The following is a 26,534-nucleotide window of genomic DNA, read 5'->3' as shown; positions in this document are numbered from 1 at the left end:
TCGTCGATTGTAAGACTATAGACTACCATCATAAAAAATATACGATAAAGGACGATAATAATACGATAAAGGACAGAGAACATTAGGACGTAAGACCGTCATCAGTCACATGATATTTTAACCGGCATAATCGGCATAATTTTAATTTGTTAGTTGAAAGTCAATTATACTTCAGCCTCGTCAACTGCATATTAGTTTCAAGTCTGTTACTGAAAGTTGTTTAACAACTAAGAAACTGATGAAAAATCTGCTCTACCGATTAGACTCGGATTCAACCAATGATTTCGCTGCGATCAGAATACAGCGTATGCTATAACACACGTCAATCGGGATGTTTCTGATCAGAATGTAAAATCGGGGCGATTATTTTGGTTGATCTCGGAGTAAGAGAAAACAAAAGTAGGTGGACAAAAAGTAGAAAATCAACCGAACCGGTTCTATACGGTACATTCAACAGAAACCCAGTAAGAAGCTGACAAACAATCGATGAGAAACAAAAAAAAATTGTAAAAATCCGGGGTAGAAAAATTATGTTCTCGTTTTGAGCTAGTTTTATCTGTTATAAAAGTATTTAAATTCCACCTGAACACAATTTACTTATTCACCCTAATCAAGCGACTTCAACCAAACACAGTCAGTACGCAGCCACCGAAGCAAATGACAGCAAATCTGGCAACCTCGGATCAGCTGTTTTCGTTTCCACTGAAGGTGTGGAAACGTCAAATTTGCGTAAACAAACACTAAACCCACCGAGCACGGAGCAGAAGTTGAACTTTACTTTCTGTTTTAACTCGTCTTTGTTATCAAGTACTGTTTTTCTACTACATTGTTACATTGAATTTGTTAGTTTTATCAGTGCAAAACCCTCGATTAATGTAGCTCCGTCGTGTTCGTGAACGTACAGCAATAGTTAATCCTACCGACACAGTGCGATTCGCTCCCTTAGCTCACGCAGATAGCTGAGCCGTGTGTTTATAAACCAGTTTAATTAAAACAAACTCCTGCTTTTATTTTGTTGTGGTACCTCATAAATGTTGTGAACAAGCTGAGATTGTGGACGGTGATTCATCGGTGCTGCTGCTGCTAGGAAAGATGCTCCCGGAGAAGGATATCGTCACCAAAGGGTGGGAGAAGCTAGACGACGATGTTATCATCAAAGAGGTTGCTACTAAAGGTAAACACGTCAATCTCTGCGTGGCCTATCTAGCGGAACGTAATGAGCTGTCTCACAGCGAGGCTAAAAATTATTTCCTGCAAAAAGTGAGTATATGAATTTGTTATCAACAGACGGGTTTGGTGCGTAAACGGTAGCCAAGCGAGTGTTGATTGAAGCTGAAGCTGAATATTAATTTATTTATCTTGTCAGCTGCGGTGGATTGCGTTTCTGATGCGGATGCGCTTGAACGGGGATAGAATGAATGACATCACGTAGAGCGAAAGGCAGCGTATTCGTTACTGATGATGAGGCCAGTTTTACTGTTTAATACAGTAGAGAAAGGACAGACTTTTATGAATTTTAATGTTTTTGTGCAATGAATGCGAGTCATAGAAAACTGATAATAACTTATCCCGCCTTTCAAATTAATGAGGTCGGGAGCGTTTTCCATGAACAATTATGACAGACTTTCAACCGAGAAGATCGAAAGCGTATTAAATACGATTTCTCTGCTGAATTATTCTCTGAATTAAAAAGAGTCATTATTCAAAAGTGTGCAGCGATACACACGTTTTCAAAGAGTTTATCAAAATATATAAAATTGCTTTCTATATTCATTCGCAAAACAGGGCTTCGAATATATTTTAAAAACAATAACCATAAAAGAAATGAAAGAATCAATGTTTAGCGCGCTTCATCTTTGTAAACTCTTGTTGTAAGAGAAAATGCTTGAAAATGAAGTTGTAATTTGACGTTAAGAACCTATCAATAGTGATAGCGATCTTTAATGGTACCAATATTTATATAAGCTTCATAAAAAGTATGCAAAAGTTCAAATTTACCATACCCTTCCTTTGCCTTGGTATTCGGTTTCCTAAAGAATTGGGGCGTCCTATTTTTGCGCATTTGAATCAATCATCAAGCCAAAATATATTGCAATTACCTTTCGTTATGGGTGCTGACTTTACACGAACGTTACCAATAATATAACCGGGTTCCCAATTACTGAGTGTTTTCCATATGTAAGTTTAGCGTTGTTTGCCTTCGTGCCTTGCAGGTAGCAAAAATTTGAAAACAACCATATTTGCAAGTTGCAACGGCAGTTGAGTTCGAATTTTTTTTAGTAATATATTGCAATAGTTAAACTGCGGACTTTTATTTTGTGTATTTTGAGTGAGTTGTCAATAATAATGTTTTCCTTTTTTCGGGTTATCCAACTGGTCGCTTAATAGCGTATAAAACTCTGCGCTGAGCTGGGTTGTGATGTCAACAAAGTGTCAGGGAGACCTCAAACGTCAGTTCTACCTGACGAGACAGGCAATTTCGCCCACTAAAACACAGGTAGAGCCCCAAGCATAGCCGTCACGCCTATGCCCGCTGGCGGAGGCGTTCCGGCCCTCCGCGGACTTCACGAACTGACTCTAAGATCTCTCTGCCAAAGGCCGGAATATCATATTTTAAATATAATGATGATGATAATGATGATAATAAAAAGAAAAATGGTAGATCGAATTTGTAAATGTGCTTTGAACTTTTTGTACTACTTGAGTTGTAAAATGTAGTATAGTGAAGAAGTGGAGAATTCGCCATCCTCGCATAGCACTAAGCAGAAGCAGAAGGTTTTCAGGCACTAGCACTGGTCCTCCTCCTCCTCCTGCAAATGAACTAATAGGAAAGACAAATTTCGAAGCATTAGTGGTTATCAATTTATCAGGAAAAGTTTGCTCTTTCATTCCACAGCATTTATGCACTGTCCCAAGATGCAAAGTATATTGAACACAGCACAAGCTGGACGTTCGCGGTAGTTGTCAGAAGCTTTAAAATATAGAGACGCACTCGCCTTCCAACACCCGCCTTCCAATGAGCTAGTGCAATAAAGCTGTGGGCTTAAACGTCTCTTTAAGACTCGGCTCCTTCCCATCGACATACCTCGCGTCCGGCCATCAGATCACAGGACAGCCACGGGGCCAGTGCAAAAATTCTACCGACTCTATCTAGCAGCATCGCCCAGCCCAGACTCAAACTCATCTGCTACCTAAGCACTTCTATTATTACACGTAATCATTGTAGAGTGATCCTTCGACATTCAACCGGATCTGGTATCCCGCTTACATCTCCTTACTAACCCTAAACCCCCGACCGACCCAATCAATTCGACATTTTTCGGAAATATTTGTGATAGCTGTGATAAAAGGGATGAATCCCAGAAACATTCATCTATTAATTATCAGAGATCCCCATACTGGTCTTATTCTTAAGCGGAATAAAAGCACTTTCTGAGCAACGCAACAATCACATTTGGTAAATTTTTACCCCGACTTGAAATCTTGAAATCACAAAAGTAAACGTGACCGCTGATCATTTACTGATTGGTTAAAAAGCCCTACACCACGACAAGGTTCAGTTTTATCGTAGGGCGAGTTGTCAATATTGAGTTGAGTGAGTTTTCAATATTAATGTTATACAAATAAGTGTTGATCGAATTTTTAATGAGAACATTTCGATTTTGACGTAGGACTACGTCTTACAGCAAGTTTTGAGATGGGGTGTCATTCCAAAAAATCGAAAAATGCGAGCGTCACGAAAAATGATAGGTTTTGAGCGCTAATTGCTCAGCGGTTTTCCGATCGATTTTCAATATTCTTACACCAATTGATCGGAAAATCTTCTAAGAATTGACCCAAATGAAGAAAAGTATGGATTCTTGATGTTGAACTATTGAAAAATTGAAAATAATGAGCCTATGTTTTACCAGAATTTTCGCTTCGTGATTGGTTGGAAGATTTTTTACGATGATTTAAACCTATACCAATTTGATATCTGTGCTTGGGAACTAAGCCAAAACAAGTGACAAAGTTTCCTCATTTCAACAAGATTTCTTAAAACCGTAGTTAAACCTAGACCATTTTGATGTCCTTGCTTGGGAAGTACGCCAGAAAGAGTGACAAAACCCCCTCGCGCCATCAGATTTCTTACGAACGCGATTAAACCTAGTCCAATTTGATATCTGTGTTGGAAAAATGTGCTACAGCTGTAGTGTTCGGTTATAATATGACTCTGTATGAATACGCATGCTCTCCGTTTCATTAGAAGTGTAGTGAAAAGATGTGCTGTTGATAAAATAGGATTGAATTGGTAAAATCCGTCCAACGTGGGGAACCACGGGTAATAAAAACAATCTTTAATTTCAGTAAGGTTGCAGGAGAGCAATAGTTTGTGTTCTTGAATTTGTTAAATTGTTTTCAAATGCACCGAGAAATAACTCTGAAATCATTTGAGAATTGAACGTATGCAATGTTACTACTTTGATAAATGTTACATACAACGCATGTAGCATGTATATATGTTGCACATAGCATGTATACATGAAGAATCGAATGATTACAAGCATAAATACATGCTACTATCACTACAAAGAGACTTACGTAGTCCTGCGTCACCTATATATGCGATCGTGTCTCGTACACAACCCCTCTGATTTTTTACAATAAAGCGGAAGTTATTTATCGTTTCTTGAGTATAGGAATAGTCCATCTGCATTAAAAAATGACGAACGTGCTACGCTGCCCATGGATGCATAGTCGACGTAACGACCAGCACCATGATTGTTGAGAAAACGCATTTTTATCGTGAAAAACGTTTAAAGCTATATAATCTTTGCTGTAAACTTTTTCAATCGAATAATCTGTCAATTTAGTAGAATTTATTAAACAAAACAGGACTGATGGGGTTTTATGATTCATTTCTCATTTATTGTGTTTAAAAAATGCGAACGCCAGTTTATGTGAATAAACAGACTGTTTTTTTGAACGATTATTCCCATAACTTGGCGTAAAGCTACAAAAACAAATAGGTTACTATGCTGATTGATTATGCAGGGAATCACGTCAACCATTAGCATAACGTGAAACCAATAGCAGAGTAACTCAATTTTCTTAAATTTCTCGAATATTTTCGAACAAACATATGTTGTTTGAGTATTGGGCATGTAAACAACATAGTTAAGAGTGCGTAGGACCGAAAAAGTACATTTTGGTCATTTTGGTTTTTACGTCAACTATGCATCCATGGGCAGTACGGTAATCGGTTATCCAGTTCTGTTCCACGATATAATATGTAATAGAAAATCAAATTCCACTACTGTGAAAAACTTTTTCCAAGTAATATTTTATCTGAATTGCTGAGAAAGCATTCTTACGTTTCCATAAAAATTTTTGCGTTAAGAGGCTTGGTTCCTGAGATATGAATTTTTGAAGCAAGTTCAAGAAAATCGAATTTTTCGGTCATAACTCGAGAACCACAAAAAACGTAAAATTTTCATCACTAAAGGTCTGTGAATTAGTAAACAAGAACAAGATTTTAGAAAATATCCTATTTTTATCCTAGCCTATAATATTAATTCACACGTGCTAAATTTTATGAAACTGTGGGACCCTTCGGCTCATTTTGTTCGCTAACTTTGAAAAATGCGTCCGTAGTAAAGTGCCTAGAAATTGTAAACACAATTTCTTTAGAAATTGAAAACTTTCCAATTTCAAATTCTTTTTGAAAGTAAAGTAAGATCGAAAAAAATGTTATTCTCTTTAAAATATTTCAGCAGAGTCCATAAAAACAGTAAAACATTCTCAGCATTTGTGTAAATAAACTCCGAATAAATAATGTTTAGATAATAGAAAATAAGTTGAGCCGTCTGTGGCAGTCACCGCTTTTGTCAAATCACGTATACACCGACTGTGGTGCATAGGTCAGCGTTTGAGTCCTTCTTAGGTTCACTGGACTAACCGACGCTGGTGCCTTATCAAGATGACAAATATTAAACAACATGCAGCGCCTCATGCTGGTCGGCTGCATCAATTTACATCAGTGATGTACCTAGTAGTCGGTTCCCATGAATCATTCCACTAGCGATAGAATGATAACCAAATTTTCGTTAAAGACTGTTGGAACTACTCTGAAACTGTGTTTGTCAGGTCTATCTGTCTATGACTGGCAGGTAGATGTGGATTAAGACAGGTACACATCACAAAAACAATAACATATAGAACTGCGTAAAAACCAGTGAACAAGAACGAGGCTGGTAGCTTACAAACAAGCCATATTTTTACTTTCCTGAAAGGCAAAGACGGCTCTTATCGTCGCTTTCTAAATGCATAATTTAATCACAGAGAGTACATATTGCAAATATCAGTATGCAATTCTTTCATCTTTAAAATAAAACTGTTCAAAGTGCGTAAATCTTTGAGTATGTTTCGGTGTATATAACTGAGCATAAGTTTTATGTTTTCAGAACTAATCAGCCATTATTTCCAAGAGTAAAAAAACACAATACCTAGGTTGGTGCGATAACGATTCCTACGCCGCGGCCAGCTGGCGCCTGCGAGAACAGGGACAATAAAGCGGTGCCTCAACTGTGGGAAAAACTCAAAACACTCGCAATGCTCAACGTTCGTTTACGGGCGGCACATTGAACAAAACATTTTTATTTAAACACTTTTTTGCAAAGTGTGCGATTTTTTTTCGCAAAGATTTCAACGAACCGAACGACGAACCTTACATAATCGTTCGATCCAACCTGAGCGCAAAACTGAAACTGCACCCGTGTTATTGCGATGCAAATCCGGTCTGACAAATTTTGCTAACTTCAGCTATCTATCGGCAAACCGCGAGATTAAAATTAGCTTTCCCTGCGCTGCAGCGGCAAGAAAACGCAAATCCACCCAATACCAGTTCACCGGTTCGAATCCGTGCCGCCTATCAGTTTCCAGCGACTATTTTTATAATCTTTCCCCTCTCGCGTATGTTCATTCTCGTACGTACGGAGCTGCAGTGTAGTCTGCCTTTGCCTTGCCTACCGACTGAGACTGACTCTCGGGCGAGCTTCCTGCTCGAAACAGAAACGACAATCCCGTCATTCACTGTGTGTACTTGCTCGCATTCACAGGTTAACGCGTACGTCTATCGGTTGCTTTCGAATCGACAGCTCTACAAGGCGGAGCACATCCTAACGAATATCGGTCGGGTCTCGAAGTATGTCTTCTACCAGATCGCGGCGGAAACCAGCGATCACGAGCTGAGAAATTGCATCCGGGAGCATCTGGCCAAAACGGTCGAAAACTATACCGGCGAGTCCGGTGAAGAACGCCAGATAGAGACCAACTGGAGAGTTTACTGCCTGCTGAAGACCAACGTGCCCCAGCTGGCCGAACTGCTACGGGAGCTTGATAGTGAATATAGTGTGCTGGAAATCGAAACCATGTCATTCAATACTTTCTACGCCAAGGACGAGGCGTACCGGAATGCGGTCGCGCTGGATCTGTTCTTCAAGAATCAAGGTAAGTTTAGTCTAGGGAACGTTGTTGTGTAATACTGAAACAAGTGGTGATGCAATGGGTTTCTTACAATTAGATCAGTGTTGCTATTACGACACGGTCAGTGAAATTCGAAGCTTTCAAAAATAGATTGAATTAATTCAATATGCCGTGCTAACGCCAGTAGCTGATTTTAGTCACGTTTCCCGTAGAGTGTCGATTAATTGGTCCGACTGCAATAAAATCTGCAAGACAGTAAACAACATACGTACAAAATCAACATAGGCTTGTCGTATTTACAATAACATCCAATTATAACTGCACAACGCAGTGCACCGCTTCCGTGTTAACAATCTTTCAAAATATTGAAAATTCTGTTTTGCTGTTCTACTGATAGAGAAATTAATAAAACCTGTGAACTGAAAACATTGCGAACAAATTCATTCAACGACGATTGTGTTTTCTCTGTTGCAAAGAAGACACACTAGCGTTACGGGACAATTAGTGTGAACTGCTTCCTGTTTCACCAATTATTTGGCAAATAACTTGTAAAATAGTTGAATAACGAGGACATTATCTTCCACTTGAATGCCAGGGATTTTATAAAATAGAAACTGATTTGCATAGTACGCATGGTGTCCGGTAACGCTAGAATGTGCCTTCACAATTTCACATACCATTTCTTTCCCTTTGGGATTATCGCAAAGGATCCATTTTTCGCCACCAATTGCAAACGCTATGTCTAACGAGAAGATAGATTGATATTTAAAAAAAATCTAAAAATGTCACAAAATGCGATTCTTGGTTGATGTTCAATATTGCACCAATCGATCGGAAAATCGAAAGCGGGCTATCGAGGCCGTAGCCCCTCAGAAGTTTGTGCGACTGTTTTTGGTAGAGGTAAAAATCTTCTAGGCAGAACGGAGCTCAAGAAGTTCCTCAGTGGCGTACAGCAGTTCTGTAAGGCCTTAATGGAGAGTTCATACTAGAAGAATAAATGAGCCCGGTTCACACATATATGTTGGAAATACAAAGTTGTCATTCAAAAAATTTAATTATTTGTGTCAAAATACATCAGTACGTTAATTTTACAGAAGCCTTCAATAGTTGTATCTTAAAATGAAACTTAAATTATAATTAACCGGAATAAATTTTCCATTTGAAATTTTTTTCATGGGACGTCACACAACTTCATACCCCCTCCCCACTACGTCACAAATCATCAAGATTTTGTCAACCCCCTCCCTCTCTATAAGCGTGACGTGATGGCAAAAACTTTAAAAATAATTTGCAATGGCCTTTTATCACAATCATATAAAAAATATGGTCACGCAATTTTACGTGAACAATAGCATTCCCAATCATTAATATACAACAAGAGTAATCGAACATTAACTTACAACAACTCGAACAAGGTACAAATCTTCCACATGAATGTGAGGAACATGCTGCTCGAACCAAACATGCTGATGCTACTGATCCCTCAAACAAGCAAGTATTTCATAAGTGGCCTTCCCCTCTTTTCGTAAAAAATCGCCAATTTGACGAATCATGTTAAACCTACACTAAATTGGAAATGACTGGGGATCGACCCTATCCAGTTAGCTTCGAGGTACAAAGCTGGTCTAACAAACTAGTCCATCTCGGCTAGATAGAGTCATAATAACCGTTATACTGACCTCGTAATTGTGTTGTACTCTAATAGCCGGCTGCCATGTCGATAAAGAAGAGTCAACATTTTGAAAGACGTTTAGGCCCAAAGTTTTGTAAAGCCTTTTAAGTAAAGGAACTGTAACTATTTTAAGCAAAGACAGAGACTAAATATTATTTTGTTAAAGCCTTTGAAACCAATTCGAGCTGCTGAACCGACCCCATTCAGTTCGATATGCGACTTGGCCTGGGCCCAAAATCGTCAAAACAAGTAAATGAAGTTGATCTTCTCTAACCCTCGCTGCATGTATGACGCGTCATGACGCGACTTGTCTCAGAATCGAGAACAAATCGTAGATCGTACTGCTATCTTTTTAACTACGGTCACGAATACGGGGTTTTCATTTCATTTATTCATTTATATTTACCTTTAAAGCAAACTTTAATTAAAATACACTAAAGTCGCTTTTTACGCGGTTTTTTTTACGCGAATTTCGGAATTTACGCAGTTTTTTACGCGAATTTCGGAATTTACGCGGTTTTTTAACGCGATTTTCGGAATTTACGCGGATGTGCTCAAAACGTCTATTTTTTCGCGTGGTGTCCACAACATTTTTTTACGCGAATTTGGGAATTTACGCGTTTTTTACGCGAATTTCGAAATTTACGCGATTTTAGGAATTTACGCGATTTTTTTTACGCGAATTTCGGAATTTACGCGGGACGTATCCTTCGCGTAAAAAGCGACTTGAGTGTACGTGATTATCTCAAGTGACGCCGATTCAAAGACAGACTCGATTTTTCTATGCTTAACAATTAGATTAATTAATAACATGCGTTACATTGTAGGAGAGGCAATTTATTTCATTCAAAGCCCTTCTGTTAGTTAAATATTTGATAGGAAAATACAAATGAAACTTTAGATTAGATTAGATTCTTTATTTCAGAAGTTTGCAGCCTCCGCCTCTGCATACGTCTCTCAGACGAAACTTTAAAAGCGATCGTCATGATAAAGCGAAACCCGCTTTACCGACGCCGATTGAAGCGAAACCAAAGCTTCACTGTTAAGTGATGATTTGCCTGCTAGTGGCTTTAAGACACCAACCAATTCGAAAATAATTTGGATAGACTTGTGGATTTGGATTCGCTTTGGATCAAAGGAGCTGGCTTTGTATGGATTCGCCTTTACCAAGGACTTTGCTAAAACTATCCGGGCTTCTTGCAGTGGTTATTTTGATATTGGTACTATTCAATCCTGGAGCTATCAGTGGATTTGGAAGATCCACCACGAAGAGTCTTTGCTTGACTAGAATCTCTGATACGGTACCTCAGACCATTTTGTGGTCTTGGTCTTCAGTGTGGTCTGGCATTATTCTCCTGAACTGATAAAGGTTCTGCTTGCGAGTTGACATCTATCGACTAGCGAACAATCCATATGAATCCATTTGGATTTGCCAAACTCGCCATTTATCGATGATGAGACCTTCTTTTTGATTCCCTGAGTCTTTTGAGTGTCGGGTTAGTTAAGAAGTTCCTACAACGATCAAAAGATGTCGGTCATCTTGTGCGGAGTTTAGCTGATCCGATTATTCAGTGTTGAGGAAATCCTTAGAAATAATTCCTACTTTGATCGACCCTACGGTTTCCCTGAGGAAAATATCTAAATGGGTTTAACGGGTCACTTGTCAAATTTACACTGGCGCACTATGGGGCAGAACCCGAAAAAGCTCGGACAAAACCTCAAAATTTTTATTTGAGATATTCTATCAAACTTAATATTCTACGTATAGTAGACACATAATCTATAAGAAATATACATAAATTGTTTTAATAAGTAGTTTTTCAATAGGCATTAAAGAAGGTGAAACACAGTGTAAAATTTTTTTGGAAAATGAAAAAATAAATATCAATTAATCTTTTAGTATCTGGCTACCATGCTGCTTAAAATTCTATACTTTTAAAGGACAATTGAGATTAAAGGGATTATAAACTAATAGTTTAGGTGATATTAAGACAGATTTTTTACTAGTAGGCTTTGTTCTGACGAAGTGTTTTAGAACAAAATATTTGTTATTTTTGTCAATTTTCAATAGCGTGTAGAAAAAGATTTCCACAGATTTCCGCTCTGACACTACCATAAAATCAACATTCAGGGTGTTAACTAGTAACAAGCAAAAAATTAGCTGCTACTAGTTGCGATGTTCGGAGATATTCAAGTTTTTCGAATGCATGTTTTCCGGCATTTTAGGCTACAAATTAGTAAATGCGCGCGCCAGTGCGAAGTTCATTCCTGCTGTACGTAAAATAGTCATGCTTGTATATGTAATACATAGCATTATTATCGTTATGAGATACATCGGAGTCGATAAGGGGAATTCAGGACATTGTAAAGGCGGCTACTTAACAGCTTTTTCCCAATTAGCTCTGTTTCAAGTCAAGTTGGCAGTAGAATATGTTCGATTGGACTTTCAGCTCGATTCAACTAGCCTCCATTTTGTTTATTCAGAGTCGAACATGTTGATACGTGTTTGCAGGATAAACAGATTGCTATACTCTGTCAGTTACTCGTTATTTTTTGTGCCTTCTGCCAGGATTTGGCTGAGGTCGATGACAGCCTATCTCGCCACTCATATCCTTTTGCTGCGTATGGCCAAACTAATGAATTAAAAAAATTACATGAATGCACTAAAGCAGATAGTAGGGTAACTTAACCTATATAGTAAACCTTCTACCTGTAATGGACACTCGGATAAAATTTCGGTATTTATTAGCTTATACTTCTTATTTCTGAGGATATATAACATGAAACAGACCGTACTAAACATAACACACATTTGAGTTGATAAAATTTTAGCTGCATTTCATTTCATTATTAATGCTTTAAAATTGACGTTTTCAACAAGTGGGTCCATTATATACAATGCAAAAAATGTCGCCATTACCGGACTCTCTCCATGCAAAATACACTAAAATTCCTATAATGGACCCGGTCGTTATTCTATTGTAAACCGCAAGGGTCCATAAAAGGAAAATGGACATTCCAATCTGTTTTAAAAAAGAAATTGATATATTTAGGCTTATTCGAAAGTTACTAATATTGTAAGCAGAGATGCCAGAAGTGAAGACATGTCTTCATTTTGAAGACATTCTGGTTACAAAAAAGTGAAATGTCTTCGCTTGAAGACATGTGAAGACATGTCTTCACCATGCAATTTAAATGAGCGGAAAGCCGAAAGAAGACAAATGAAGACATTTTTCCTTGATTCGTGAAGACTTTTCAAAAAATCACCTGGCATCCCTGATTGTAAGTGCCATTGGTTGGGTGTTTAGCGCAACGAGTTCAAAATAATGTATAGAAAGGTCCACAAATGGTTGATTTACCCTATACCAGAATAATAATACTAAATTACTCTTGATATACAGATTGTGATAATTTGTATAGGAGGTCGTCAGACTACCAATTTCGACTACTTAAAAAATGTGTTTGAGTATTTAAAATATTTATAACTTGATTCCAGTAAGTCCTACAATTTTGGTATGTTCAGTAACTTTACGTAACTTTACAGGACAAACAACTTTTCTGAAGACACAATATTTCTAAAGTCATTATTTAAAAAGTTAGATCCCCACGCCATCTATAGGAATAAAAATACAACTACTTAAAATTTACAGAAAGATGCGTAATTTTATTACAAACAATGTTGCTGAAGACAATAAAGCTTTACGAAGCATATGAAAGAAGTTATGAGGTTTTGTCCGAGCGCCGGATCAATCTGCCCCACTGTGTGGCGCTTGCTTCGCGAACATAACCAATGAATTGCTTTCGAATATCCAGCCTCATTGACTCGCAAGGACGGCATAGATTCCACTCCGCCTTTTTTGGGGATCCGAAGTTTATGGATGCGAGTCATTAAATTCCACCGCAATCAAAAATATTTGACCTCAAATAGCCACATCTTTAACTCCATCCAAAAACAGATGAATAGGGGAAACAAGGGAGACTTGATCCCCATTTTGTTTTATGTATATTTCTCAAAAGTCCACTAGAACAAAACCCTGGGTTTTCAATTTTGCGACAGTTTACAATACAGCTTACTGCCTACAATTTATCAGTTAGTGATACGTAGCGCTAATCAAAAGATATGGGATATTTTGGAAAGTACAGAAAATTGTACATATTCAAAATATGCGGGAGACTTGATCCCCAGTTTAGGCACAATTGATCCATTTGCAAATATATATTTTTAAAACTCAACTTTCATTTGGAAGTTTTATTAAAATAGGCCTAGTTCATGTAGTATCATTATTTAGTGTACAACAGCTTAATTCAAAAATATAAAAAGTATTTAGAAATCGTTAAGTCCATCGATCTGTAAAAGTATAGCTTTGGACATATTTTATAATCTGCGACGAGAACTTTTTCGTTGGGTTTGAATTTTTGAAGCATTATATTTTTCCTGTTTAATAATCAGAGCAGCCTCCAGCTTCAATTTCGTTAGTGCATCTGTAAGGATGTGTATCTCCTCGTTTTCCTACTCTTCGCATATTTTTACGTGGCGATGCCTTTGGAAATGGTTTTATATCTACAGGTGTTTAGATAATTGTATTGTTCGGAATCATCGGGTACCAATGATTAATAGAATTCTTCAAAGAAGATGAGTTGTTTTGTTTAGATAAATACTTCCGTCCGAGCGGTCTTTCTTCTTCCTTGTAAAATGCACGGGTTGCTCCTCCATAGTCCGGTTGCTAAATGATCTTTTCAGAAGCATTTTTTCGTTTTCTCACATATCGCTTAAGTGTCATTACATTCAAGTTGAACATTTTTGCAGTCGTTCTGACCGGATCTCCGGACTATTCGTGATTTTTACATGACGAATGTTTACGATATGAAGAATTGTTCACTTTATTATTTACGACATAACGGATTCCAAGCTCTTCCGTTCCTAATAAAAGGATCAAGTGTCACTGAAATTATGTGGATCAAGTGTACCTGTCGTAGTAAGTTTTACTGAAAATTAATTTTGTAAAATATATACAAGTTTTATTGCAAAATGTATATAGTATCAATGAATACACATGTTTAGCTAATTTTTTGTTTGAAAAGCAATTAAAAAATTTCAAGACAGTTCTCCGTAGCCAAAAAGTTGGACATCACTAAAAAAAGAAGTATAGAGAATTATTCCGTTGCAAATCTTATTATATTATATTTTCCTTGCAATGTAAAAATTTATTACATTTTTGTTTTGCAATTTTGTTACTTGAATGAAATGTACAACTTTATTTTTTTCTGCATAAAAAAAACATTGTATTTACTGAGAAACAATGAATGGATCAAGTGTCCCAAGGGATCAAGTCTACCTGATCTCCCCTACGTTTATTAATTTACAATGATTTTAAGTCAATTCAGAAGAAACAACCTTTACTTACACTTTTTGAACAAATAATGAAAAACAGTAATTTTCTAGCATATTCTTTCGATAGCGAAGAGAAAATCCATCAATATCAATACCAGGTTAGTTTGAATGTAATTTGCATCAAATTTAGTTATAATGCTGGTTTCTTGTCTATACGTCTGGAAAGTAGACGAACTCATCCAACACCCTAGTTAATTATGAAGAAATTGGCAGTTTTCGATGGCGAAATGGATGAAGAAATGGATTTCCCGGGTTGATATACTTTTCAGCATAATGCTTCATGATGGCGTTCGTTAGTTGTGGAGTATCATGTGCGCAGAAGTCGTAATTTTTCGTAATTAATAAGAATTCTGTACTAAAAATCCATGATGAGAAGCTTTTCGAAGGCGTTGAAGAACAGCGAGCGTTATTTTTATTTTCGGAGCATTAATTAGTCAGCAGGGATGGCGATTGAATTCGAAAATATTTATTTTCTGACCTGGTTAACCTGTAGCTTCCAAATGGTTTAGAATCACTCGAATTATGTAATGCACCATTCGAGGCGTAATTCACAATTCAGCAGAAAAAACACTTCATGCGCTAATTATTCCGATTCGATTTGTTGTATGCGAAGTGATACTTTCCTCAGTATCAGCAAAGAGAACAAAAAAAGCCAAATCTAAACACCAGGTCAATAACATTAGAATAAGCACTGCTCGACGATTCTCAAACAACCTGTCCCGGCCATCAGCTTGTCCAATTTGTCAGGTTTGCCGTGCTTCAGTGCACTTGGGCAGGCCTTTATCATGTGCAAAACGTGAAAACAGTTGCTGTGCACTGTGTGAAGCGTCGAGCCAAACATCGGCGGCGCCGGTTGGTCAGATGAAGTCTCACCATCCGAATCATTCATAACGCACAGTCGGCAATTAAAACACGGTTTTCACTTGCGCCACAATCATCGATTTCATAATGACCCAAAACAAAAGATTACGTCCCTTCGGTGTGAAGGCACCAATTGCGACAATCAATCAAACCATTGCAGTAATTAATCCGCTTTAATTCTCGATTGGCCTGCATTTGCGTACTCCCTTGCGACGTAATACGAGCGCAAACCGTATATTCGCGAACGGCTAAAGAACAAACTCCATGCCAATCGCTGGCGTCTAGCGATTATGTTCATTCAAATGAGCTCCATATCATCGTAGTTTACGTACGTTCGGTGTAATCACTGTACGGTTTGTAACGTGCACCTTCTGGTAGGCTCATTCTCTTTCTGATTTCTTTCTTTCCAGAAACGGAAATCTCTCCCCTACTGGACAAATACGCCGTGTGGAACTACTTGCTCAGAAATAACATCGACAATCTGATCAAAATCTGGATACAAATCAATGTATGCCTTCGGTCGTGGCCGGAACTCGCTCAAAACCCCTCGACCTACTCCACCGATTTGGCCAAAATAAAAATCGACATCTACGACGATCCACGATTCAACGAACGACTTCGACAGCTGTTTCGCAGATGGGAGATCAACGACTTCATGGTTTCGCAGCTCTCCTGCCAGAAAAGCATGTGCCGCAATGATGTTCTTTTGAATGCCCTTGCAACCTACGGCAAATTTGTAGATCACGAGCGAACGGATCCGTTGCAAATTCTTCGGAGGTTGTTCACAACGCACACCTTCGAGGTGAACAAATCATGGCTGAAGAGCCAAGAGTTTTGCGACGAACTAACGAAGCACCTGGTAGAGTCACGATTGTTCCAGCTTATGGATTTAAGTGTTGTTAGTAAAGAATGCCTTCGTAGTTTGGCGGAAGACCCCAACTGTGATAATCGCAAAGAAATTGAGATGTTTTTGATGATGGACGGTCTCAAACATGATAGTATTAATATGGAAAAGTTGCTAAAGATTTCACTCCAAACGTCGGAATATTTGAGCAATAGTCAGGAAACCTTCTACGACGAAAACCCGCTGGTTTATTTGTTCGATCATTTCCTCAATCCAAACAACACCAGCTTTCCTGAAAGCGAAAAACGACTTTGTAAGCTCCCTCACTTGCAAAATTTCCTACAAAGACTGAAAAATACTTCCCCATCGACCGGTTCGCTAAGTCGTTTGATGGAACTACATGGTCTTCCCAGTGTGGAAACAATACGGGAAAATCTGTTCAGGAGTCGTGACCAAGATGACGAGGACGACGAAGAGAAGGCAGCGAAACAAGCGGTTTTGAAGCAGCACGGATGTGTTCCACACTTCAACCATCCGCTGTTGATCGAAAAATACGCCACATCAGTTAAGCTCAACTACATGCACTACATCAAACAGTATCGATCGACCTACGCTTTGTATCTGTTCTACTTAGAGCAGTTGCGATGTTATTCAAAAATCGGACCACAACAGATAAACAGTGCCGCAAAATCGGCTGCAGAAATAGCGCTCTCGCACTGCCGGGATTCCAATCTGATCACACACTGTATTGCCTTCATCGAAATGCTTGGCGTGGACAGTACGCGAACTCGAGCCTATGTACGCTGCATGAACATGCTGCCCGGTTCCAACGAGCCAGGCTTTATCTCAGCACGTGAACTGATCGAAAAGTGCGAAGACATTGTCGTATCGCGATCGTGGACTGACCCGGAGCTTCTGCCCGATCTGGAAGCCATGGTCATCCTGTGTCGATCAAGTGAACTGAAACTACCGGAACGATACCTAAGCCGGCTGTTGAGCGAGAACGATTGGTTTCGCTTTCTGCTACTGGCCGAGTATCTGGGATACGCGCAGCAACAGCTACTGGCCCTTTGCAGCGAAGGCTTTCGCGATGCCACCGTTGGACGTAACGTACTCAGAGCGATCAAATATCATGTGCCGGTGCCACTTCAGCGAAGGGAATCCACACCAACGTCAACGCATAGGAAATCGACCAGCACGACAACGCGGAAACGAAGAAAGGTAAGTTCTTTGATGAAACGAAAATTAGAATCTTTTGAATCAATTCGAATTTTTGAATAAAACCTGCCGCATAAAACACCGCATCCGTTAATTTGATCTGCATGTCCTCACAGACCTGGGTCCGCTGGGTTCAAGACAATCTTGATCTTGAAACTTCATTCTGCGTATTTCTTCCATAATAGCAGAAATGATGTTCCAGCAGCTTTTTAGAAATTTTCATATTTGGATTTATAAACTTCTTTTTTGATTGTCAACCACTTGGACACGAATTTCTTACTGTTTCATTGCTTCAACCGGCTTTTCTGAAGTCAATCCAATATTCTGCGGCATGGTCTCAGATCACCCAGTAAAAAGAATACTAATACCGCTTCTAGCTAGTTCATCTGTGCGCTTATTACTCTCTATGCCACAATAACCAGGAGCACCAAGCGACGCGCCCCACCTTCTCTGTAAAATTTAATGTAAAACAAAATCAATTCTGTATCCAGAGGCCCGCAGATTCTAATTTAATCGGTCACTATTTTTCCGATAAGTAAATTAAGTTTTAAGTTTAGTTTTAAGCCTAATTTAATCTCAATTCTCAGTTCAAATTCGTGCATATTTGAACAGCGATTTAAAGTCAAATTTTTACTCCAGTTTCAAGCTCAATCCCAAATACAATTTCAAATGCAATTTAAATCCACTTTTTATCCAATTTCATTTCGTACTTTTAGTTCGACTTCAAGACTAAGTCAAATCAAATCAAAGTCAAGTCAAATTTCAACGTTGATTAAAACGCCTTAAATCTAGTTTCAAGTCCAATTTAAGACCAATTGAAGACCAATTCATTTCCATTTCCCTCTTTTGCGTTCTTCTTTTTTTCTGCCCGCTGTTTGCTCTGCCTGTGCCCGCTCTTTTCTCTTTTCTGTCCGCCATTTCCTGAGTCCTGATTTTCCTTTGTTCCGTTTTCAGACTTTTTTCATTCCTTTTCCTCATTTTTTTCTGATTTTCTCCCATTTTTTGTAATTTTCTGTCCGACTTTCGTCTTTACGTCTGTTTCGTTCTTCCTCTTATTATTTTCTGCTTTTTCTCCTTTTCTGTTACGTTCTGTTCTTCTTTTTTATTAATCCTTTTTGGATCCTTTTCAATTTTTTCAATCCCTTTTTTTCTTTTACGATCCCGTTTTTCATCTTTTCCGTTCTCGTTTTCCCATTTTCATGCTCCGTTCATTTCAAGCTTTCTCCTTTTCTTTTCCTTGTTTTCTACTTCGTTTTTCTCCTTTTTAGTCCCGTATATCCTTATTTTTTTCTCGTTTCCTTCGTTTTCCTTATGGTTTTTGCTTCTCTCTTTTTCTTCTTTTCTCTTCCGTTCATTATCTTTTTCTGGCCAGTTTCCTCGTTTTTTGCTTGGAAAAAACTGAACAGAGGAAAAGAGAAAAGGAACAGAAAGTTGAAAAGCGGACAGAAAAAAAGTAAAAAGAAGAGAGAAAACATTGAAGAACAGGACTGAATACGAAAAAACTGGGATAGTAAACGGAAAAAACTGGAAATGGAAAAAATGTAACAGGAAATACCGGACAGAAAAAATAAAAAACGAGAGAATAGAGAAAAAACGGAAGCAAGATGTCTCACCTCACCACAAAGGAAAAGAAAAGGAGAAAATACGGGAATATGAAAATGGAAAAACGAGAACAGAGAAAGAGGAAAAACGAGACAGAAAAAGAAAAAAAAATGGAGGGAAAAAATAAAAACGAATGACCAAAACGGAAAAGAAAAGTAGAACGTGACGAAACACAGGAAAAGCAGGACATAATAAGAGGAAGAACGAAACAGAGGAAAAGAAAAACGGGGTACAAAAGAAGTTGAAAAGCGAAAAAAGGCAATAACTGGGACCAAATAAAAGAAGAAAATCGAAAAAAGTAAAAATGGGCCTGAAACAGAGGAAACGTCAAAAAGCGATCAAACGGAATAAGTCTGGAAGCAGTATCTTCAATCAGTTCCTGCTGCTCTATGACAGTCAGAAGAGCGTTTTGGACAACATCTAATTGAGCCGTAGTCAATTTAGTGGTGAGAATGGGCTTATTTTTGTGGGAATAGATGCCGTTTTGACTTCGTAGAGGGCAGCTTGCTGAAAAGCTCCATCAGTTTGGAAGAGCCCGAAAGTGAAGGAACAAGCGCTTGCTGTTGGATCTCTTCTGCACAGAGGCTAGATTCAAGCAGGGTCTTCGTCATTCTCTTCTCAAACCTTTTCGGTCCTTCATCCACTTTACCGAGTCTTCCATTTTAGGTCTTGGTCTGTGACTTCAATACTGTCGCTTTCCGTTGACTCTTACTTCTTATTTCTACCAGCCGAGAGCTGAGGTGGCGCGTACCATGTCAAGAATTCCTCTGCACTGTACTCGGTCCTGAGTCACTTGTCGCCGATTTGTTGAACGAGACGAGACGACACACGCAAGTCGGCTTTAAATCGGTTGAGGCATCTAGCACGTTGGGCCCCTCTGTTCCTGGTGCCGGTGGGTCCTTGAAGAGATCGGATTTCACTGCACAATCGTTCGGTTCGGTCCTTGCGACGTGGCCGGCCAACCGTAGTCTCCCAACTCTTCGTACGATGGGAATCTCTCCAAGTAGTACCTGCAACTCGTGGTTCATACGCCTACGCCATTCCCCGCTATTCGTTTGTACTCCAGCAAAAATAGTTCGCAACACCTTTCGTTTAAATGTTTTCCGTAAGCAAAGTTACTATCTCAAGTTCGTAGAAAACTACCGATCTGATTAGCATTTTGCACTTCGTCCGCTTTGTACAGCGGCATATGCTCCTTTATCAAATGATCTTGCGGAGGGAAAAGTAGACTCGACTTCCAGCTTGAATGCGTCGTTGAACCGCCTAGTTAGCTTCGAGGTACGATGCTGGTCTAATAAGCCAGTCGTCATATGTTCGAATCTCGGCTAGGCGGTGCTGCTAGATAGAGTCAGTAGAATTTTTGCACTAGCCCCGTAACAGTCCCGTACTCTAAGAGCCGGGCGTAAAGTCTTTCGATAAAGAAGGGTGAAGTCTTAGAAAGAAGTTTAAGCCCAAGGTTTTGCTTTTTTGCGTCGTTGAATCTTCTTACTCGTATTGTTATCGGAGATGAGCAGAGATACCAAATATACGGACTTATCAACTACTTCCAGTTCATCGCCGTCAATAGTCACTGCCCGTGGGAGGCAAACGTTGCTTTCGCTGGAGCCTCTTCCTACCATATATTTGACTTTCGACGCATTGATTTGTAACCCAATTCTCCTAACCTCCGTTTTTAGTCTGGCGTAGCATGCCTCCGCTGTACCAAAGTTTCTAGTAATGATGTCGAGGTCGTCTGTAAAAACTAGGAGTTGGCTACTCTTGCTGAAGATCGTACCTCTCATTCCTCCGCTCGCCGGATCACATCTTCAATAGCGATGTTGAATAACATATAGGACCATCCATCCAGCTGCAACCCTTTGCGCGATTTGACGAGACTCGAGAGTGCCCCCGAAAGACGAACGTAGCATATTATTCGTTCCAGGAAAGCTTTGATCAGCCGCGTCAGTTTGTCCGAAAAACCGCACTCGTGCATTATCCATACGACTGTATCGTATGGTGCCTCAAAATTCACGTAAATATGATGTGTGGGCACGTGGTCATCATCGTCATCGTCGACGATAACCGCAGAGGCTCGTGCTGTTTCAAGCAGTCCTCTTGACTCAATTCGATTTTAGGCCACTCGTCGCCAATTCCCCAGTCGTCTGACAAGTCGTAAATCACTTTCGACCTGGTCGAACCATCTTGCACGTTGAACCCCCTGTTCATGATGCCGGTGGGGTTGTTGAAGAGAACTGCTTTCGTAACACTGTCATCCGGCATCCTTACAAACCACCGTAGCCTACCGACTTTCGCCAGATGTACGATGGGAATCTCTCCAAGCAGTACCTGTTGCACTGCAGGGCACATTGTACTCCCGACATTTCTGGAGGATTTGTCAGTGAGTGAAAATTTGATCCGTAGTAGCACGGACCCCCATAAAGTCCGCCTGGTACTGTACGAATTCTCTTGCTTTTGGGGGTAGACAACGTAAGTTACAGAAATGTTATTGTGCTACGGAATGATTCTTACTACAAAAAAAATGCATATTTATTAAACTCATTTCGAAGTCCTTTTTAATTTATTTTTTCTTCAATTGACCGATTTTTCACCGGATCTCTTTGAGATAGGCCGACGCTCTTGTCGTTTGTAGGCATTCCTAGGTTGAACTACTCGTCGGTAATTTTATAAACATTTCGACACTCGTATTGCACTTTCGATCGGGTCGACTTATCCCTCTATTCCGGGAGTCCAATCGAGTCTTTGAAGAGTACAGATTTCACCGCCCTGTCGTCCGGCATTCTCGCGATGTGTCCGATGCACTGCCTTCACCACTCTCCGCTTTCAGTTTGTACTGATAGTTCGTTGCTGTAAGAGCCGTAAGATGCGAGCCAAATAAACTAAAACAGCGCCGTTAAACACTGTTAGCATAGCACTGGCCCGCGCTAAAATCGCACTTTTTGTAACTCACGAAGCGAAATAAAAAAAGAGCTTGTGCTTGATGTTTCGTTATTTTTACTCAAAATTGTTCATCAAATCTCATGAAAGGTTAAGGTCAATTCTAATTAAATCACGATAATATGAAATTAATGTGCAGAAGGTCGACTAAATAAACAACACCGGGTAGTAGAAACCCATTAAACCATTGATTAACGCTGATTAAACCGTAATCCAAAGCAAATAAACGCGTCAGCGCTCACATGCACCACATGTCTAAATTCGGTGCATTTGCAAGGATTTATTTTTTTCGTACCTTGTTTATGTCGTAGAATTACTTTCCTCAAGACGGCGCCCAAAAAAGTGCCGATAATCATTGCATGGTAACACCGAATCTAATTTCGCAATTGAGAACATTATGTGTTTCCAACCTAACGCGATTGCGCCGCTGACCCATTGCCATTGGGTTCAAGGTCCTTTCGGACTATACGTCACGAGATCCCGTGTTCAGACGTGGGAAGTACCGCGTAAACAATAGTGCACTCTAGTGAGTGGCCCGAAACCCATTCCGGCGGCTACGTCGTTTGTTTGTCATAATTGTTAGTATACGAAATCTCGTGAAGTAAAAAAAAACAACAACTGATAGCACTTCGTAAACGAATCTTATCAGCCGGTGTCATTTTCTTCGCGGAAATTACTAAATCCCTTCGAGAGGTCACAGACCGAATTCGACTACGTCTAAATGGCGCCGTCTCAATCAGTCACTAATCGTCTGGCTTTTGTTTTTGTCCGTTCTTTTCGTTTCACAGGCTAGCAACACCACCGCCGAGGAGAGCCAATCAAGCGTATCAAGCGAAAACGACGCCAACCGTCATCAATCACATGCGAACAGCGATGAGCCGGTGCCGGCGGCGGCAACGGATACGCACTACGAAGGAGCGCGGTTCCTTTGCGAACAGTACGATCGTGATTTATTTGCAACCGTCTTGCTCTGCTCGACAGAGGCCAACAATTGCAGCACCACACCGACTCTTGGTGGGATTCTGGATTTTAACAGCTTTCGGCAGCTAGTTTTGAAGGGTGCTGAAACAATAATTGAACGATGCACGTTTGTCAACTTATTGAATGCAGCCATAAAACGAAATTGGCCACTGCTAGCGATTCTAGCCGGCATTGTGCCCGGTGCCAACCGCAAGTACTGTTGGCTAAGCTGGTTAATGATATCCGTCGAGTATCCTTTCCAGGACAGCATTGTCAACGCCCAGCAGGATGAGTTTCTACGAGATTTGTTGCACCACTGTGTTCAATGTGGTTTCGTTCAAACGCTTCTCGATAGCTTGACCGTATTTTATCCAGAAACTAATTTCTATAGCTTTGCTAAATATTTGGTTGAAACGAACAAGGGTAACTTTACTCATGCTACCACTGATTGCATGCGACAATTCCTCCAAAACAATACCGACTGTGAGCTGCTGGAGTTGAACAAACACCAATTGATTGCGCTTTGTGTTAAACTTCTAACACTACATCTAGATCATAACTTCAGCTCGCTGCATCACCAGATTGAACTGCTCGAATCGCTGGTTGCGTCGGATATTAGCTGCTTCACGCAGCATGTCGATTTTGGGTTACTCCTAAGGATAAGCAATATTATTAAAACTACCACCGTTAGAGTGAATTATAGTGACTATTTCGATCGACCTTCGGTCGACATCCGTCAGCAATTTGAAACGGTTTGCGAGAATTTAGTGGTGGCTAAGTTTCATAAAGAGGCAATTGAGTTTGCTAGTTTGGTAGATCTTCCCAAAGAATCCATTATTTTCGAACACTGGCTTAGCAGGTTCGACAACAATGGCACTTGCTCGTTCGACCAGTATGAAAGTGATATGATAAGATACAGCTTGGAGTCTGAACTGTTACTAAACTTCTACATTTACATTGCAAATCAAATGGAATCCAATGACAGTCGAAAGTACAGCATTCTGAAGAAAGCACTTGAATTGATCAAAGATCGAGGTCTCTACCCGAGTGAGACTTTCGATCGAGATCGTCTGGAATACGAAATGGTTCTAGCGTATGTGCAGTGCTCGGAAGATCCATCAAACTTAGAGCTGTATCACTCACATTTCTTCACCAACATCTATCAACGCGATCGCTGCGTTCTTCATCACACTTTCCTGGAGCTTAAGGAAGTCGCTGGCATCGATGATTTGACCGTATCTAATCTACGCCTCTGTGAACCGGAGGAAATAATTCGTCTGGATAGCCTAATCAATCGCTTGCTGGAACGAGGGGACATCGTACAGGCGCTTCGCTACCAAGCCATCTTCGAGCAGCGGCCGGTCGATCTGCACTTCATAGTATTTTGCATGGCACTGGCCGAATCGATTGTTAGCATTTACAACCTTTCCAAAGAGGAACGACTGATGCTTAACGAAGACTACAAACGAGCGGCGAATCGATTCCAGCGCAGGACTCTACGTACCAGTCGAATCAGTCAAAGCTCAGCCAACACATCGCTTTGTTCTCCACTGAAACCGACCCATAACGATTCATCGGATACAAGTGCGACTGCTTCGGAGTTCGAGGAAGTGCCGCCACGGGACAAACAACACATCTTCGAAGCCATCAATGTGCGTACCCAGAAGTGCAACTTTCACAATACACATTTAACTGATCATTTTCCATTTCCTTTCAGACACTCGGTGCCAAAGTTAAGTACGGCCAGGAGCTGGCTCAGCGTATCGTTCTTACCTATCGTGCCGCCATGTATTTGGATAAGGAGTACAACGAAGTGCTTAAGCTTCGCGATCCAGTCAATCTACTTGCGGAAATCATCCAGGAGGATTGCATACATAAGCTGGAAGTTATAAGCGACATCATGACCGCGCATCGATTGGATGACGTAACAGTTTCTGAGTTCCTGGCGAACGAAATTGTAATCGCTGTCGTACGATCCAAGTTCTATCTGCTACAGCAATCGCCCCCATCGGCTGTCAGCATGAAGCCGATCGAAGAACTGCTCTGGGGATACAACATCGATCGCGAGTTTCACCTGTTCCTCGAACTAGCCCCGAACACGACATTACTCGGAAACTACTTACTTCGTTACTGCGATGCAATCAAACACTACAGAAAACTTGAAAAATCTCCAGATCGAAATTCTCTCTGCGAATCAATCACAGAGGAAACGGATTTGGAATTGCTGGATCAACTGAGAACGATTTTCCAGGACCAAATCCTATCGCTGAAAAAGCAAAACACCATCCTTGTCGCCCTGTTGATCAAAGCTCACGATTGCTTCGTTCATGAGTGTTCCGTCGAAGGCATAGTGGAAGTATTACGCCGCTGCAAAGCCCTCAACACCACGCTGATGGGTGCGAAATCGTGGAATTTGATCGTCAAACTGCTGGTCGGTGTCGGACGTTACCGGGAAATGTACTACTGCTTCGAAACACTCATCAAAAACGACCAGTTTGAATCGTTGCTTGGTCAGTTCGATGAAAAGCACACCAATGGCCTCAAAACTGCCATCATCTCCTATCTACACGAACACTGTCCGGATCAGAAGGAGTATTTTAGGCTAACCGCACTCCATTTTCTAATGTACAAAGAAACGGCAGAGATGTATGAAACGGAAGCGAAATCCACTATCGCCAAGGTGCTGTCCACACATGAAAAGGCATGCAATATCGTAACCAGTCCAAAAGTGGCCATCACCCGCTTGGAATGCACTCTAGTTGTACTGTCGGAGCTGAACTGTGCCATGGAAGCATACACGCATGCGGCAGAAAACTATCTGCTGGACAACAAAATGAATCTCGCCCAAAAAACGGCCAGCTGTGCCGAGCTAGTAGCGCTACAGATCTATTTGGCTAATAAAGCGTTGGTGGAAAAGAGTGGATCCAAAGACGAGTTGTGTTCCTGTATTTCAATACTGAACATCAAGAAGGATGAAAAAGGTGCCAATTTGGCTTATTACGTTAACAGTCTTTTAAGGTAAGCGTTCGTTTGAATTCTCCTAGCTTTAGTTGTCTAATTTTAGTCGTTTTACTAATCCACACAGTGTCCCTCACGCGTTGATCATTGCTCGAAACTATGACTACGAAATCAGTTGGACGACCGCTATCTATCAGCACTACATCGTAAGGGGAGACGCTCAATATCTGGAAGACTATCTCGACCGGATGCCGCTGACGGACGGAATGGTGGAGAACCTAGTGAAAACGTTTCAGCTGGAACCGAGCATAACACCGGCGATGGAACGATCCATCGCCGAGCTGGTGGACATGGTAGAATCGGTCACACTGAAGTACCGCCTAGCGTCGTTGCTGGGGTTGAAGCGAACGCTGCAGGAGCTTATCAATCAGAATAGTTTGTACTATCTGAAGGACCGTGATTACGGTCAGAACGAAACTACTCTCAGCGAGAGCTGAAAGCTGGGGCTGAGATCGAGATTAGGGTTAATATTTTGCAAGTATTCTTTAATGCGAATTATTCTATTGTACTAATGGTTAGTTAATTAGTTAAAAGTTCTATGCTTGGATGTAATTCCGTATCTCGTATTC

At 40.2% G+C, this 26,534-nt stretch overlaps 1 protein-coding gene across 1 annotated transcript; it reads left to right on the top strand.

Annotated features, from left to right (window-relative positions):
* Nucleotides 1–812: 812 nt before the first annotated feature.
* Nucleotides 813–26,534, top strand: LOC128739192 (spatacsin). The gene is made up of 6 exons (XM_053834625.1): nt 813–1,260; nt 7,098–7,488; nt 15,800–17,454; nt 22,776–24,599; nt 24,665–25,965; nt 26,033–26,534. Exons 1-6 carry the CDS (start codon nt 1,093–1,095, stop codon nt 26,400–26,402), a joined length of 5,709 nt encoding a protein of 1,902 aa, XP_053690600.1. The 5' UTR covers nt 813–1,092; the 3' UTR covers nt 26,403–26,534.

Source organism: Sabethes cyaneus, chromosome 3, assembly GCF_943734655.1.
Source record: "Sabethes cyaneus chromosome 3, idSabCyanKW18_F2, whole genome shotgun sequence".
Lineage (NCBI taxonomy): Eukaryota > Metazoa > Arthropoda > Insecta > Diptera > Culicidae > Sabethes > Sabethes cyaneus.
This window is presented reverse-complemented; position numbering and strand designations above follow the sequence as displayed.